Source organism: Chenopodium album, chromosome 6 (genome assembly GCF_948465745.1).
Source record: "Chenopodium album chromosome 6, dcCheAlbu1.1, whole genome shotgun sequence".
Lineage (NCBI taxonomy): Eukaryota > Viridiplantae > Streptophyta > Magnoliopsida > Caryophyllales > Amaranthaceae > Chenopodium > Chenopodium album.
Genome location: NC_137839.1, coordinates 78,799,792 through 78,817,481, shown reverse-complemented (window position 1 = coordinate 78,817,481; position 17,690 = coordinate 78,799,792). Strand labels below are relative to the sequence as shown.

The window sequence follows — 17,690 nt, the reverse complement described above, 5'->3', positions numbered from 1 at the left end:
AACCTTTGCTCTGTGATGGTCTGTTGTGCTCTTGCCTAGTAGTATAGGTATTGTTCCTCGCAAAACAGAATAAGGTGAGGGGTGGCCGTGGGTTTCCCCAACGGCCCTCCGATGCCAAAGTCAGTACTCGTAATGATCATAAATTGAATTGACAAAGTGTGAGTAAAGAGGAGTACCTTTCGTGCTGATTTTGGCTGTTGGAGCTTTTTGTGCTTTTCTGTTTTTTTTTTTTTTTTTTTTTTTTTTTTTTTTTTGTAAAAGGAGATAAAAATGATAACTACGTACCTTCGATCCTCAAAAATGATATAGCTTTAAGTGTGCTGCATTCCAGCTTCGTTGTACCTCTTTTCCTTCTGCATTTCTGAGTCTGTAGGCTACATTGCCTACCATCTTAATGATCTCGTAAGTTCCCTCCCAGTTGGGTGCTAATTTCCCTGCGTTCACTTCTCTGATATTTTCGTATACCTTACTGAGAACCCAATCTCCCAACTTGAAGACTTTTGTTCTGACATTTTTGTTGAAGGACCTTGCTACTTCTTGCTGATATGCTGCCATTCTCATTCTTGCGTCTTCTCTAAGTTCTTCCACTGTGTCTAGGTTGTGAATTAGCTCTGCTTGATTCCTTTCTTCTGTCATTAACCCATATCTTGCTGTGGGGACTTCTACCTCTGTTGGGATCACTGCTTCACATCCGTATACCAACGAGAATGGGGTGTGACCTGTAGCGCCTTTTGGGGTCGTCCTGTCTGCCCATAGTATGTTGGGTAGCTCGTCTGCCCATCTCCCTTTTGCACCTTCCAGCCTTTTCTTCATGTTACCTATGAGGACTTTGTTACTTGATTCTGCCTGTCCATTTGCCCGTGGGTACCTAGGTGTGGATGTAATGAGGGAGATGTTCCATTCCTTACAGAACTTGGTAGTCTTATTGTTGATGAACTGGGATCCGTTGTCTGTAATGATCTCTGCTGGTACCCCGAATCTACTTAGGATGTTTCTTTTTATAAACGATATGACGTGCTTATCTTTGATTTCTTTGTATGCTCCTGCTTCGATCCATTTTGAAAAATAGTCTGTCATTGCTAAGAAGTATACTCTTTGTCCTGACGATGGAGGGAGCTTTACTATATCCATTCCCCACTTCATGAATGGCCAAGCCGTCAGTGTTGGATGTAGTTCCTCTGATGGCCTATGCGTCAAGGGTGCGTGCTTCTGGCATGCTAGACACTTCTTAGCGAATTCTGCTGCATCCTTTCTCATGCTGGGCCAGTAGTATCCCATTCTAAGTGCTCTGTTGGCTAAGTTCCTTCCTCCGGAATGATTTCCACACTCTCCGCTGTGCAAAGACTGTAAAACTTGCTGGGCTTCCTTTACTTCTAGGCATCGTAAGAAGGGGCATGTTGCAGATTTTTTGAAGAGTACATTGCTAATTAGGCAATACTTGGAGGCTCTTTGAGCAAGTGCTTGAGTTGCTACTTTCCCTGTTGGTTTCGTCGTGTCCAAGAGGTATTCTTTCAGTGGTGCTGTCCAGCTGTTACTTTCTTTCTCTGTAGGGTTTTCTTGAACTTTGTAGACGCTCACAGTCGATTCTTTCTCTATGGCTGGAGAAAGTACGTGCACTAGGGGAATAGCTCCAAATTCTTCTAGGTTGATGTTTGATCCCAAGTTTGCTAGTGCGTCTACTTCAGTGTTCAAGTTTCTGGGTACTTGATCTATCTTGAATTCCTTGAACTCTTTAATGAGCCTCTTCGTGACTTCCAGGTAGGCTACCATCCTGGCATCCTTTACCGCATATTCCCCGTTGACTTGATTTACCATGAGTAAGGAGTCTGAAATTACCTCTAGATGTTGTATCTTCATGTCCTTTGCAACGGTTAATCCTGTGATCAGCGCTTCGTATTCAACTTCATTATTAGTGGCTTTGAAGTTGCACCTTATTGCTCGTGCTATCTTGTCTCCTTGGGGTGATGTCAGTACTATCCCTAGGCCTACTCCGCGTATGTTTGCTGCGCCATCTGTGTGGAGTATCCACTTTTATGTAGCTTTTGGTTCCTGTAGTGCCAATACTTCTTTTTGCGCTTCTTCCTCAAGGGTTGGGCTAAAGTCTGCCACAGCTTGTGATTTGATTGCTGTTCTGGGTTCGTACTGTATATCGTATCTGCTCAAATGTAGGGCCCATTTTTCCATCCTTCCTGACATTTCTGACTTTCTCATGATAGCTTTGATGAGGTAGTTGGTGCATACTCGTATGGAATGGCTTTCAAAGTACGGGCGTAGCTTCACTGAAGCAGTAACTAAGGCTAAAATGATCTTCTCTAATGACGCGTACCTTGTTTCCGCACTGAGTAGGGTTTTACTTACGTAATAGATTAGGAACTGCTCCTTGTCTTCTTCTCTTGTGAGGACTGCACTGATCGTCCCTTCAGACACTGCGAGGTATAGCTGGAGTGGTTCTCCTTCCTTGGGCTTAGAGAGAATCAACGGGTTGGCCAAGTATTCTTTCAGCTTCTAAAATGCTTCGTCGTGCTCCTGCTCCCACTTGAATTCCTTATTCTTCTTCAATACTTCGTAAAAGGCTCTGTTTTTGTCTGAGGACTTTGAAATGAACCTATTCAATGCTGCGATTTTCCCTGTTAAGCTCTGTACTTCCTTCTTCGACTTTGGTCGCTCTAGGTCTAGGATGACTTTGACTTGGTCTGGGCTAGCTTCTATTCCTCTTTGGGTAACCATGTATCCTTGGAACTTTCCTGACTGTACTCCAAATGTGCATTTTGTGGGATTCAACTTCATGCCGTACTACTTAAGGATGGCGAATGCTTCTCCAAGGTCTCTGACGTGATCCTCCGCCTTTTTGGATTTTACTACCATGTCGTCTATGTAGACCTCTATTGTATTTCCTATTTGCTTTTCAAACATTTTGTTCACTAACCTTTGATATGTTGCTCCTGCATTCTTCAATCCAAAAGGCATTACTTTATAGCAATATATTCCTTAGCTAGTAATGAAAGCGGTTTTCTCTTGGTCGTCCTTGTGCATGAGGATCTGGTTGTATCCACTGTACGCGTCCATTAAGGACAGTAACTCATGCCCTGCTGTAGCGTCTACCATGGCATCGATATGAGGTAGAGGGAACGGGTCTTTTGGGCATGCCTTGTTGATGTCTGTGAAGTCTATACAGATGCGCCATTTTCCGTTCTTCTTTTTTACTACTACTACATTAGCAAGCCATTCTGGATATTTTACTTCTCTGATTTTTCCAGTCTTCAATAGGTTCTGGATTTCCTCATTAATAATCTTGTTTCTTTCTGGCGTGAATTTCCTTCTCTTCTGCTTTACTGGTGTGTGTAGTGGGTCTACATTCAACTTGTGAGTAATTACGTCTGGAGAGATGCCTTTCATGTCTTCATGGGTCCAAGCGAATACATCTTTTTCTTCTTCTAAGAAGTCATATATTTGTTCCCTGAGTTCTGACTTCAGCTCTGATCCTATTCTGACATTTTGGTCTGGATGTTTGGGGTTCAACTGGACTTCTGTAGCTTCTTGTTCTTCTGCTATGCTTAACTTTTCTTGGCCCAGCTGACCCTCTGATTGCTATGCTGAACTCTTTTATGAAGATGTTGCTTTTAGTGCGATCTTGTAGCATTCTTTTGCTTCCCTAGGATCTCCTCTGATTTCTTGAATGCCCCACCTAGTAGGGAACTTAATGACTTGATGGTATGTAGAGGGGATGACCTTCATCTCATGTATCCAAGGTCTGCCTAAGATCATATTGTACGAGGATAGAGTGTCAATCACTAGGAACTTGACCTGTAGATTGATTCCTTTTGCGTACGTAGCTAATGTAATCTCTCCACTTGTCTTCTTGGTTTCCCCACTGAATCCTACTAACATTGTTGACTTGTTGATGATGTTCTTTTCGTCTATGTTCATATGTTTCAGAGTGTCGAGCATGATGATGTTTGCAGAACTTCCATTGTCCACTAGGATTCGCTTGATCATGCAGTTCCCAACTGGGAGTGAAATCACTAAGCCGTCATGATGGCCTTCTATTACATCGCTTTCTTCGAACATGATGGGAATGTCTATCTTGGATTTCTCCCTCCTTTCAGGTTGTTCCTTATTACTTTCCTTCGCATGCCGCTTTGCTGCAGAATACGTCAAGCCACATACTTCTGATCCTCCTGATATGAAACAGATGGTTTTGACAATTGGAGGCGGAGGAGGGGGACCTCCTTGCTTGGATTCTCTTTCCCTCCCATAAGCTTTAGATTTATCTGAGAGGAGCTCTTTGAGGTAACCCTTTTTTAGCAAGTACGCCACTTCCTTTCTGAGCGCGACACATTCGTCAGTAGTGTGACCGATATCTGAATGGAAATCACACCATCTGGATGGATCTTTCTTCTCTCCAGGCCTGTCACTCTTCCTAGGCCACTGTACAATATCTCCCATCTTATTTAGGGTCCTAATTACCCCTACAGGGTTAACGTTAAAGCAATACTCATGTAACTTAGGTGGGAGTTCAGGATCCTCCCTCCAATCAGAAAATTCTTCTTCGACAGCATTGACTGTTCCCTCGTCAAAGCGAGAACGCTGATACGGCTTGAATCGATGGTCCCTTCTGGGAAAATTGTTGTTCCTTCTTGACTGGCGATCTGGCTCGGGAGTCTTTCTTGCATATGCATCTTCCTCAAATCTGACTTGAGCCATGCTTGCACATCTTCAAAGGTTGTACAGGGATATTTAGTCAACTCCTTGTAGAGCTCACTATGGTCTAGCAATCCTCTTCTGAACGCTTCGATTGTTGTGGGAGCATCACACTTATGTATTCCAATCTTCTCCCTGTTGAACCTGTTAAGATAATCTCTCAAGGATTCACCATGTCTCTGCACAACGCGGTACAGATCTGAAGATTGTTTTTCGATTTTCCTGCTGCTGGCAAATTGGACCTTGAATAGGTTCACCATTCCTGCAAAAGATCGAATAGTCCCATTATCTAAATTAATGAACCAGGTTAGAGCTGGACCTGATAATGTGGCTCCAAAGCCTTTGCACATGATAGCCTATCTGATGTCTCTAGGGATTGAGCTTGTCATCATTTTCTGTTTGTAAAGGGATACGTGCTCATCGGGGTCTGTTGTTCCATCGTACATGGTCATATTGGGCGTGCTGAACCTCTTTGGGACTTCTACCATGGCGATCTCTTCTGAGAATGGAGATTCTATATAGCCATCTGCTGCCTCCTCTTCCATGGGTTTCGGCATTCCAGGGATTTTGGCTATTTTAGCCTCGATTGTCTTGAGGTATTCCTTGACCATCTTTTCTACTTTTCCCTCTTCGGCTCCTTCCTGACCGTCCTTCTTGGGGGTTCCTGCATCCAAAGAGTCTAGATCCAGGGTATCATCCCTGTTGTTAGATCCTTTTTCCCCGTTAGGGGTGTGAAAGGTTCCGGATAAGTCAAGCTGCATGGCTATACCTTCAGTGTTCTTTCTGGTGTTAATGGTTTTAGATGAAACTGATTGTATTTGGCTACGAAGGGCTTCATTTTGTTTGGTAAGGCTGGTGAGTTTGGTTTCAGTTTGGATCTTTTGAGCCAGCAGCGTTTCAATTTGGCTTTTCTGCTGGTCTAAAGTTTGGCGGAATGCGTTCATTCCTTCATTAATTTCGGCAATGGTAAAAGGTACTGGTTGCCCAGTCATGGTGTTTGTCTCGGTTTTTTGGCGAATTGGTAGGTTAATTGATTATCAGCCCCACGGTGAGCGCCAAATTGTTTAGGCAAATCTCAATAAGGACATTCAAGAATTTGCTAGGTTTGAGGGGTAATAACAATCATTCTACCAATAGCATATAAAATAACTAAGAATGATAATAAATCAACAAGTATTCAATAAACAAGCAGTAAATATTCAATTATATAAAGAAGATGAGTTTAGAGATGCAATACTGAGCAAGAATAGGCCTCCTTGTTCAGTAGGGATGCAATTCCGTAGATAAAAGTAGAGCAAATTGTTTATATTTATGTATATGCGAACGTACATGATCGTTCAAATGTCTAATTCTTCTTATTTATATCTAGGGATCTCTAGGGTTTACAAATATATTCAGAATATCCTTGAAATGCATAAGATCTTCTTGATTTATCTTGTTTCCTGCTCTGTAGGTGTATCTTTGGCAAGTATCTCCTTGATTGATATGCTTGATGCTGCTTTCCTTGTTTATTTCAATCAAGCCGTTTTGCATATTCTTGCTGACTTATTGGCCTTGGATTGATGCCCTAGATGTAATGAGTCGTGTGATAATATGGGCCCAACAGTGGGACTGGAAGTGTAGTGGTGGGTAGTTGTGAGGGAGGAGAGAGAGGTGTTTGGGTTTTTTTGTTTTTTGTTTTAATTTTAATTTATTTATTTTGAAGTTAACATAAAGTTTACTTCAGTAAACGGAGGGATTAGAGTAGGGTTACATCGTAGACACTAAAGGTATCTTGGGGGTACAATGTGGAGTTTTGAAAATGGGTGGGCACAACTTATAAAAGTCAATACCTCAGGGGCACTGTATAGAAAAACCCTTTAAAATATTACTGAAATTATATTTTGTATCACTAAGAGTGTATTTTGTACCACTAAATAGCAAAATTTAACTCCCGCATAAATTGACCGGCCTACCCTTGCCAAACACTTTTAAATCTCTCTCAACCCTTGTTTATATAGTCTCTTTCTTCCAATTTACTACGAGTAGCATTGTTTCAGTGACCTGTTGTGCAGTACAGTAGCACTCCGTAGTATAATATCGGTTTGACTACCTCTTTACTTTCTTACTCTTTCTCTCTCCTCTAATTCACTCTCTCTCCTCTTCTCACTCATTCTTTGATACTCTCTGCACATCCCCACCTGAAGCATAAACCTTGAAGATTCATACTACTTTTTATCAGGTAATTTCTTTTCTTTTCTGGGATCTCTTCTTTTTCATGAATTAAAGATCTGTTCTTTTGTTTGATTAAATATGTTAATCTCATACCCAGTAATTTTATACGAAGTATTTGTTAATCTGCATTTTGTTCTTAATTTGGTTTCTTCTTCAAGTTGAAGTTCCTTCACTGGATCCCTTTCTCCTTGTTCAATCTCACCCCCTCTTTTGGGTTTCCTTTATTCCTTTCCTTTTTCTATTTTTCTGATTTGATTTTGTAATTTACCCATTTGTCTCCTAATTTCTGTTGATGGGCATTGAAATTAAAATTGAATGTGATTTTTGTTGATTTTATTCTATTACTAAAATAAAGATAAAAATTGCATTATGAATCAGTCCATGCAACTCAACCTCATATAATTTTTATAGAATAAGATTAATTATGTTGTTTGATTATGGGTTTTGTGCTTTCTTAATTTGGATAGGAGGTGGACTACAGAACATCATAATTATGGGAGCTACTACTGTCATTTTCAGAAGAATGGGTGTTGAACCCAGATTCAATTGCATTTGTATACCATCACTTTGATGTTCCAACCCTTTCTTCTTTCCTAACTTCCTATGGCTTCCAATAATTCTGCTAAAGCATCTTCTGATCGCCAACATCGACTAGGGCGTTCGGCTTTTCCTTCCCAGGTTTCCGCCTCCACCAAATCTAAACCCGAATTCACTGACCACTTTGCGAATTCCCTACAAATTGCCTCCAAGCATCCTGATAAATCTAAATCCACCAACCAAAATGCATCCCTCAATTTGTTGTCCGGTGTTGAGCCCTCTTCGGCTGGCATAGATCCTGTTGAGAATGAAGCTAGGATTTTGGAGGATTTATCCACTGATCATGAGAAGAAAACATCAGAATATGGAAGTATCAAAGACAGTTCAGTGTCTGCTAAATTTAGTGATGGAACAAGCAGCCTTGCTAAGACAAGTGGAAGTGCCAAAACAAGTGGCCGGCTTGATTTTGTTGAAAGTGGCAAGAGTAGTTTGTGTAGAGGAAGCACTAGCACCGATGTTAGTGATGAGAGCAGTTGCAGCAGCTTTAGTAGCAGCATTAGCAAGCCTCACAAGGGGAATGATGTCAGATGGGAAGCTATTCAAATAGTCCGTGCGAGAGATGGAATGTTGGGGTTGAGCCACTTTAGACTGCTCAAAAGGTTGGGATGCGGGGATATTGGTAGTGTTTACCTTGCTGAGCTGAGTGGAACTAAGTGTTACTTTGCCATGAAGGTAATGGACAAAGCATCTTTGGCTAGTCGCAAGAAGTTACTACGAGCTCAGACAGAGAGAGAGATTCTTCAATCACTGGACCACCCTTTCCTTCCTACTCTGTATACCCACTTTGAGACCGATAAATTTTCATGCTTGGTGATGGAATTCTGCCCGGGTGGAGATTTGCATACTCTTAGGCAGAGGCAGCCAGGGAAATATTTTACTGAACAAGCAGTAAAGTAAGATTACCTACAGCTCAAGTACTAATTAAACTTTATACATTGTGTCACTTTTCTTGTTTATTGTTCTGTCCATTTTTTTTTCCCATTGAGCATTTGGATTTTGTTTGTGGTATATCTTTGCTAGGACAGGTTATTTTTTCTACTGACATGCTATTGTTCGGTATGTTCACTCAATATGTCTGAATTGAATCACATTTCAAGATCTTAAATTTACTCATTCCACAATCTGATACTGGCAAGCTAACTTAGAGTGCTGCCCAATTTTCCCTGTGCTGCAATGGTAGAGGACTGAGACTCCATGGTACAATTCTGTGTTTAACCACAATTTGCGGGTAGTTGACCAATCACATCTCTGAAAGTTCAAAAAATATCATTCATAATTTTGTTAATGAGGGTTCCTTATATGGTTTGTTTACTGGTGCTAAGCCTTGCACAACAACTCCTTTAGATATCTCAGGCACTGAGTTTGTTCACCTGTGGCTTGTACTCTTGTAGGAACTCCTGTCACTATAAGATCCAAGCAATACCAGCGTTGTATTCTGTGCTTCAACTTTTGATTAGGAAAGATTAACCGTCACCATTTTGTTACATGGACATGGACTTTTTTTTTTTTCATTGTGTGATGCAACCACGCTGACTTCTGTTTTGCAATCAACACTTGTAGATTTTATGTAGCAGAAGTCCTCCTGTCGCTGGAGTATCTTCACATGCTTGGGATTGTGTATCGTGATCTCAAGCCTGAGAACGTCCTTGTGAGAGATGATGGACACATAATGCTCTCAGACTTTGATCTTTCCCTTCGTTGTGCTGTGAGTCCAACACTAGTGAAGTCATCATTGAATGAGATGGAGCCGTTGCGAAAAGATCAAGGTTACTGTGTTCAGCCAGCTTGTATTGAGCCTTCCTGCATCCAGCCTTCATGTGTTGCGCCGACAACATGCTTCTCGCCACGTTTTTTTACAAGTAGGTCCAAGAAAGATAAGAAGGCAAAGAATGAAATTGGAAACCAAGTGAATCCACTCCCTGAGCTTATGGCAGAGCCAACCAGTGCCAGATCAATGTCTTTTGTTGGTACCCATGAGTATTTGGCACCCGAAATCATCAAAGGGGAAGGTCATGGAAGTGCAGTAGACTGGTGGACATTCGGGATCTTTCTTTATGAGCTTTTATTCGGTAGAACTCCTTTCAAGGGTTCGGGCAACCGTGCTACTCTGTTCAATGTTGTGGGGCAACCTCTAAGATTTCCTGAATCCCCAGCTGTAAGTTTTGCAGGCAGGGATCTAATAAAGGGGTTGCTTGTGAAAGAACCACAGCATAGGTTGGCATACAAAAGAGGGGCAACAGAGATTAAGCAACACCCATTTTTTGAAGGTGTCAACTGGGCACTAATACGGTGTGCTACACCCCCTGAGATACCGAAGCCTGTTGTTATTGAAAAGGCAGCAGCTCCTCCTCCCTCTCATGAAAAAGCTGATCTTGCTATGAGGGCACCTGATCAAAAGGGTTCTGACAATTACCTTGAATTTGATTTCTTCTGAGGTTTCAATGTTTGTTCCAATTTTCTTCTTTTTTTTTTCTTTTTTTCCGTATATGTTTCGCACTCTGCTGGATTAGGAGAATTGTTGCCAAAAAGATTTGATCTTTATAATTATCTAGTGAGCACAAATTGGGAGAAATGCGGTGGAGTTGGAGTGCCCTGTACTGAGGAGGCAGAAGCAGATATGGTTGCAATATGCTGATCTAGGCCTGCAAGGGCCATAACTGTTTGTTGCCTGTAATGTGTTTATGTTTAAACTAATGTATTGGGTGCGGTATGAACTCTCCAAATACTTGAAAGAGAGGTAAAATATATATGTATCTTAAGATGTGCTCCATTTGTTTCAGAGCTTTTTAATTTTCAAAAGTATTAACCCTGTTGCTGTTCACATTTCATTGAAGTCAGATACATGAGTTATTGCGGAGTAAATTAGCCATTGCTAATACTCCGTTACTCCTGACACCATGAACTCATGAAGAGAGTGACCCATTTGTTTTTAAGGGTCATTATCTAAAATTTGTTGGATGAAATTCTTCTCTATGTACAATTTTAATTATGTAAACTCTAGGTCATACTCTTTGAAAGGTGTCTTCTTTTTTTAAAAGATTAATTCATATAAATGATCTTTATTAAGAAGAATGAATAAAAATGGCAGTGTATTTAAAAAGCTAGAATTATCTTTTACAAACAGCATAATTGCACATGCTGAAGAATCAAAATTTCTGCTGGCTGTACTGCACCAACTCACCAAGGCAAGGGTGACTACAAGTGCATGATTAAGGACTAAAGTAACATAATTCTGTATTGTTAAAGGGCTGGGAGTCATAATTAGGGTCTAAAGTCAGTAGATCAAAGTAGGATTTGGAGTATTAATTAAAGACATTTAAATAAGTACATATTACTTGATATTATTATTGCATATTTGTCGGACTGAATGTCTCCTAAATGGAATTATTGTATGGAACAGATATACAATAGTACTCCTCAGCAGAGTACAGATACAACAACTTAAAAGTGAAGTGAACTACTCAAGTAGTCAAGTGTGAGGTTGCATACATTCTTTACAAGTCACAGCTCTCAAGGAGGAACGGCGGCCATATTTGCGAAAAATAATGACAAAATGCGGTGAGCGTGGATCGAACACGCGACCTTCAGATCTTCAGTCTGACGCTCTCCCAACTGAGCTATCCCCGCTTCTTGTATTTTTCCTCTTACATAAAATTGATACTTGGACGATGAAAAACATTAACCTTTAAAGCAACAAGAGAAGGAACCGTGGGGTGGAGGAGGCTGCTGTTGCTGCTCGTCGAATTGATTACGGCCTTCGCTAGAGGCAGCTATTGGTGAAGAAGTAGAATTTGAATGCAGATGATATTCAAAAGTTCGATAATGCTCAGACATATTCAGTTTTTTGCCCTGACATACAATTGTGAGCTCGCACCCCTCATCTGCATTTTGCCTTATCTGATCTGCTACTGTCGCACTTCCTTTTCCTGCTTTCAGTTTCCTGTTAGATCACACCATGCACCATTCTTTACAATTTTGTGAACAGATTATACGCCCTTGACATTTATTTATTTAACCAAAATATAGGGAGCATTATATATTTGTCAGCTTAACTAGTTTTAATCTTGTTTTCAGGAATCAGGACCTGTACAGTGGGTTACTACTAGCTTAATTATATATAGCTGGCGTCTGTAATACCTCAAGTTGGACTTGGACATTCCTACAACCAACTGGCGAATGTTGAGAACAGAAATCAACTCCACGATAGCATTTGCCACAAAATCACTCTCGATCAGTATAGTCTCTACCTGTACCTGTAAATGTTCACCATTGTTTACATTAGTAATTAAGCATTTCTTGCTAGATACAAGCATTACATACTACTAATTAGCCCAGTACATAAGCTGGCTTAATTAAGAGCACTTAACCAAATCCAAGTTTATGGGATTAGCATTCATTGATTACCCGATGTGAAGTGCAGATATCAACGTACTTGTTAAGTAATTCCCGCCTCTTTCTGGTATCCTGCACCATGTAACTCTCCACAAGGTCTGGACTCACTTGAGTCTTTGGTATCACCCCTCCTCCAACTGCAATCATTCTTTCATTATCAGCAAAATGCATTTATTATCATGTACTAACTCCTAATTCCGGGTTTGGATCCTCTAGAGTTGAACTCTATAGAGTTCAATAAATCTAGACCCTCCACAAAAGATCAATGGCTAATATTCATCTTGCATGCATTTCAAAATAAAAAATAAAAGTTCAATAAAAAATAATTTAAAACTCTCACTCTCACAACTCTACAACTCTATAATTTTCAAACTCTAGAGGATCTCAACTCCCTAATTCCTAAAGGATAAATATAATTTACTGTATGCCACCAATTAGTTAATTACAGTCTTACAGATCAGATTCCAGATTCCCTTAAAGCAAATTATTATAACCAAGGGAGCTAAATTATCCAATAATATTAGTATACATACCAAGTAATTATTAGGAAAAATAAAATAAAAATTGGACGACATGGCAAGGCAGTTAGATGAAGAATTATTAGGAAACAAGTGTATTATAGTTAATGAGATGAGGTGCTTACAAGGGCTTGGAATGAATTTGAGGTCAGAGAAGACGTGAATGAGATAAACAAGAGTAGTCCCAGGATGAACAGAATGCTTGAGGGTCCATAGAAGCGCACCATTGCTCGATTCACTCTTGCCCACCGCAACATACACCACATCATCAGATGATCTTCCACTATTATTGTGGATATCAATAGAGAACAAACTTGTGGTGTTAGTTATTATGCCACCTTCACTGATAGTAGTCAACTGCTGCCCTCCTGATCTCCCAATAAAGCTAGTCTTATTTTTTTTATGTGACGATGCAATAAGATTCTCCTCATCTTCCTCCATAATCTCAATGATCTCGCTCACACCACCAAAATCATAATTGCTCTTGTGTATGGAATCAAAAGGAGTGTAATGATGATGGTCAACTGTGGCTGTTGCAGTGGCATTGGCATCGCTGTCATCAGGCCTGCTAGGGGATGTGATTTCCATAGACGAGCTTGAGGTTGAAGGTGCTGACACTAGTTTGATGAGATTGATATCTTTAATTTGTTTTTAGATTCTGGCCTGACTCTAGTTTCTACCGACAAGATGTAATGATAATATACTGTATTATCTATCTATCCAAGTAAACAAGACTTATGAGGAGCAGTTATAGGAGAAGGCTAAGAAGGCGATTAGTTGCTGATAATAAAATCTTATCCTATGATATGCCTCTCTAATGTAGGGAAGGGCAGGGAATTGAAATTAAAATTTCCTGTGATTATATTATATGAGTATCAAAGTTTTGATATAGTCTGAATGTCTGATCAAGGAAGTTAGATGGTGCTGACTCTGTTGGTGCTGACTTTGTTGCTCTGTGGCCTGAAATATTTGATCAAGAGAGTACAATCAACTCTTTAAAAGTTGTTGAATAATCTCAATCCCTTCCTTTAATTAGCAACATAAAGGTCTAAACAAAATCTATTAACGTGGGCCTAGCTAGTATGATATTTATTTTTATTCTTAATTCTACCTTTACTTTCATTATCAGCTGCTTGTCTAGTTGTGCCTATTACCCGCACTAGACAATATATACTGTTCTTTCCCATTCACTCGGTAACAACCAAATTATTCAAACCTGAATGCGCCATGGTACTTGTTTACAACGGTCGCATAAGGTACCTGTAGTTGCATAATCTGTAGTCAAGTGTCATGGATAGTTGGGTTTTTTTTTTTTTTTTTTTTTTTTTTCTAGTGAGAAAAATCCCTGAAGAAAAAGTCTCAAGGCCAGAAAACTGCATGTCAATGTTCAAAAAAGGAATATGCGAATACGTGAGAGAATCACGGAGAACTATTTCCAAAGAACTCGTCATGACAGCTACATGAACTCCTAATTTAATATATTGTGTTTTTTTTTAACACTTTAATATATTGTGTTACTACTCTGTATAATTAATGTGTAGTATTATTTTATTACAAAGGTTTATTGTTTGTCCCTAACCTTTCCTAGCCTGCCTTCCAGCCTTCCTCACTGATCTTAACTTAGAAATAGTAGGATATATATACATACATAAAAAAAAAAAAAAAAAAAGTCATACAACATACTTTGTGATTGAGTATATAAACTAATTTCTTGTAAAAAAAAAAAGAGTATATAAACTAATTTTGGGGTTCAGCCATCACCTTAAACTTTTGGTTGAGTTGGTCCTTTAACATGGTATTAGAGCTATTTCAATTCCAAAATTCTCTCATATAGGGAGGTGTGACTGCGTGATAGAGTATATAAAAATAATTATGGGCTTCAACCATCAATTCAAGTTTTTGGTTGAGTTAGACCTTCAATACTTTGTTTCATGTGAAATAACAAGCTCGTACTCCTTGGCTCCCTGCGTTCTTTGCTGAAGTGTTATATACGATATTACGATGTATCTATAACATAAATTTGAACGGTTGTCTTAGCAATATTTATCTTTTTTTCATGTGATTCTAACAAGCTATCCATTTGGTCTATTAAATTCGTCATTGCTTCACAATTTATATTATGATTGTATAGGGAAAATAAATACGGACTTACGGAGTACATGTGAATTGATTTTCATACCTTTTATTTTAATTAAAGTGATGATACACAATACTGGATGTAATCAGTTACCCGCATCTTATCCTTCAAAGTTAGCTTAGAATTATAGCACCTTTGTGGTTATGTTTAAATTATCTTGCTGCATTTTACTAATATCATGCATATTTTGTACTTGGACTATAGTACTGTGTTGTGGTATTGTTAAAAAAGGATGAAATCCTCACAAAATCCTGAAAGAGCTGTAACCTTAGATTACAAATTTCTTTAACGTCTCTATACTTTATAGCTACAACATCTAGCAGTTTTTACTCCAGCATTGTGATGTAAAATAAAATACTAATTGCAGGCTGAAAAACACAAATCTCGCAATATTTCTAATCACACTTAATTTAAAAGAAAGAAATATCATTGTTCTAACCTTGAAAATGAAAAATATGTTAGTGCACAATTGCACATACACTGACAATTGAATATGCAGATTAGTTTAGAGTCTTATTGATAGAAATAAAAATGTCGTGTGACTATTAGAAAGTTAGAAATCCTTTTAGAACTCTCACTTTCTCTCAGAAATAGCCAGAGTTCTTTGTAAAACTCCCATAGTTTCCCCAACCTTCTTAACACCCGTCTTAGAAACGAAACTACTCTACATTGTACCACTACCACTACCACCACCTTTCCTTTCTCTCATGCCTACTCAGACATTTTCTGCAACAACCTAGCAGCAGCAACCTTAACCTCAATCTAAGCTTTCCTCTCCTCATCTTGGTAGCCTCATTAATCTCATTCGGCCTCCTTGCTTTCAAATTACCCATCAAAAATTACTTCAAATCTAAAGGCTCATTACTCTCTCTCGTATTTGTCCCTCTTTCTTGTCTCATATTCTCTTTCTTATCCCCTCCCCAACCTTATTGATTCCTCTTCCCCCCTCCCTATAACTCTATTTTTACGGTTTGAATGATTTTCCCCAACCTTATTGTCCCCTCTTTCTCCCTCCCTAAAACTGTATTTCACGGTTTGAATGATTTTTCCCAATCTTATTGTCCCCTTTCTCTCCCTCCCTATAACTCTATTTTTACGATTTGAACGATTTTTCCAAAACCCACCATTGACCTTCTTTAGTCACTCTTTTGAAGGGTTTTATATTCCTTACCCCAAGCACACTCTTGATATGGTCTCTTAAAAGTGATCTTTTTATCTCTTTCCCTCTCCTTTTATAAGCTTGCAAAGTTTATAACATATGAAAGTTCATGCTTGATTCAAGTCATTTGGATAATGCAGATAGCACTTTTGAAATGGCTTTGCAAAACATAGCAGATATCACTTCATGTTTACCTCTAAAAGCATATGAAAGTTCATGCTAGATTCAACAGTCATGTGGACAATGCATGAATCCCAACAAAATTGATCAACACTATCAAATGGTGCAAAAACTAATTTGCAAATATTAACATAACATACTACAGTAATTGCCCCAATACTATCAATATACCAAACAAAATCACTAATTGATAACTGCATTAATCTTATTTAAAATCATTGATCAGTGACATTGCAGATGCATAGCAAAAAGTCATCATAGTTCAAGTGTGAATCACATCACATACTTGATATAGTACTATAATAGATAAGCAATCAGGTTATAAAAAAGCTTCTAAAATGTCAACAACACTGAAGAGTGAAGTCAAACAAAGAAAATCATTGACGTTATGTTGTCAAAAGAAAATTACTCCTTACAAAATTCGAGTAGTTTTAAAGCACTGGCCTCATTTGAAGTTACCTTAAAAGTCGCATGCACGGAGACATTAAAAAAGAGCCAAAAGGCAACAGGCCATTTGCCATACAGTTAACATAGTAAAGCCATTAATATTATAGAACATATGAACCCTATGATAAAGATGTTGCTACTTAGAAATAAGACCATTTCAGAGGTCCCGGCTTACAAATAGTGTATAATCAGCCGGCAGCAAGAAGCAGAGAAGCTCATAAAAGTAGTTTGAAACATTTCCATTAAAGTATACTTGTAGACAGATTCAAACCACGTTGATAAACTAAGTGTTACTACTTCCAACTTTATCCATTACACAATTTGAATTAAGCCAATACCATCATGTATATGAGCAAGAAAGTCTTGGTATTTAATATCATATACATGACACCATAGACCATATATTGACATCCATTCCCCTTGAGAAAGAGCAAGAATTTTAAACACCAACATAATATTCTCTTGCAATTTTCATAGCTCCTAAAATTATATGCTTTGACCAAATTGGTTGGATAAATATATACGAAGTATGTGTGAATTTAAAAAATATCTTGGATGGATGGACGACATAGATCAGGCATATCAACTGACCTGAACTAAACAAATTTACAGTTGGAGAAAGATCAGCGTCAAGATAGGGCTCAAACAACAGCACACATTAATTATTAATACCATACCTTAACTCAACACAAGAAGTATATCAAAATTGGAAGTGTTTCTATGCTTAAGATAGACAAGTTTCAAGGTAGATTTTACACGGGTTGAGCAAAATGATACTACAGTAGTATGCAACATCTATATCACAGTTGAGCTTAACAATATCAACCAGCTCAAAAACTAAAGATCACAATGCTTTAAAAGAAAAATTATTAGAATTGCAATGATCAAATTCAGACACTCAAATTTCCACACAATTTATGCGAAATTATGCAAATAACATGAGTAAAGGGAAAATAGAAAAGCTAATTAAATCGTTGACAACAAGAAGATATTTCTCAAGAGAATTCCAAAAAACAGGAACAGGGACATCTACTTCCTATCAAAATATCACCACCCACCTCATCCTTGAAAAATTTGTCTCTAATTAGACTCAACCTTTCTTTTTAGGAGTTTTGCAATTTCACCAAGAACTTGGTGCCCAGGTAGCTTAGCCGCCCTAACAAAGGTAAGAATCAATAAAAAAAAATCAGTAGGAACTACACATTATAGCAACATGATTGGCAATTTGGTAACAAGTAACAACAGATTTGCAAGTTGATCATGGTAAGATATTTAATTTCCAATTGCATTTTACTTTAATATTAGCCAATCTCACTAAGCTCACTCATTTGTACACATGTCAATC

General features: G+C 38.6%; 2 protein-coding genes, 1 non-coding gene and 1 pseudogene across 4 annotated transcripts; 1 reads left to right on the top strand and 3 right to left on the bottom strand.

Moving 5' to 3' along the window:
- Nucleotides 1-3,603: 3,603 nt before the first annotated feature.
- On the bottom strand, nt 3,604-4,704 carry LOC145637359 (uncharacterized). Its single transcript, XM_081688814.1, has one exon. The coding sequence runs from the start codon at nt 4,702-4,704 to the stop codon at nt 3,604-3,606; it is 1,101 nt and encodes a 366-aa protein (XP_081544940.1).
- Nucleotides 4,705-6,739: 2,035 nt separating this feature from the next.
- LOC145636509 (serine/threonine-protein kinase D6PKL2-like) lies at nt 6,740-10,291 on the top strand. Its single transcript, XM_081688087.1, has 3 exons — nt 6,740-6,922; nt 7,383-8,405; nt 9,073-10,291. The coding sequence occupies exons 2-3, from the start codon at nt 7,519-7,521 to the stop codon at nt 9,944-9,946; spliced, it is 1,761 nt and encodes a 586-aa protein (XP_081544213.1). The 5' UTR covers nt 6,740-6,922; nt 7,383-7,518; the 3' UTR covers nt 9,947-10,291.
- A 586-nt stretch (nt 10,292-10,877) lies between these two features.
- LOC145635459 (U-box domain-containing protein 33-like) lies at nt 10,878-13,155 on the bottom strand (annotated as a pseudogene). Its single transcript, XR_014113850.1, has 4 exons — nt 12,548-13,155; nt 11,917-12,035; nt 11,650-11,765; nt 10,878-11,452 (listed from the first exon to the last, which is right to left on the bottom strand). The product of XR_014113850.1 is annotated as a U-box domain-containing protein 33-like (transcript).
- On the bottom strand, nt 11,067-11,139 carry TRNAF-GAA (transfer RNA phenylalanine (anticodon GAA)). The gene has a single exon. It is a non-coding gene; the product is annotated as a tRNA-Phe (tRNA).
- Nucleotides 13,156-17,690: the final 4,535 nt, after the last annotated feature.

Coding starts and splice junctions, on each gene's coding strand:
- LOC145637359 (XM_081688814.1), bottom strand. CDS start 4,704: ATGGCTCAAGTCAGATTTGAGGAAGATGCATATGCAAGAAAGACTCCC.
- LOC145636509 (XM_081688087.1), top strand. CDS start 7,519: ATGGCTTCCAATAATTCTGCTAAAGCATCTTCTGATCGCCAACATCGA. Junction 8,406..9,072: donor TTTACTGAACAAGCAGTAAA/GTAAGATTACCT, acceptor CAACACTTGTAG/ATTTTATGTAGCAGAAGTCC.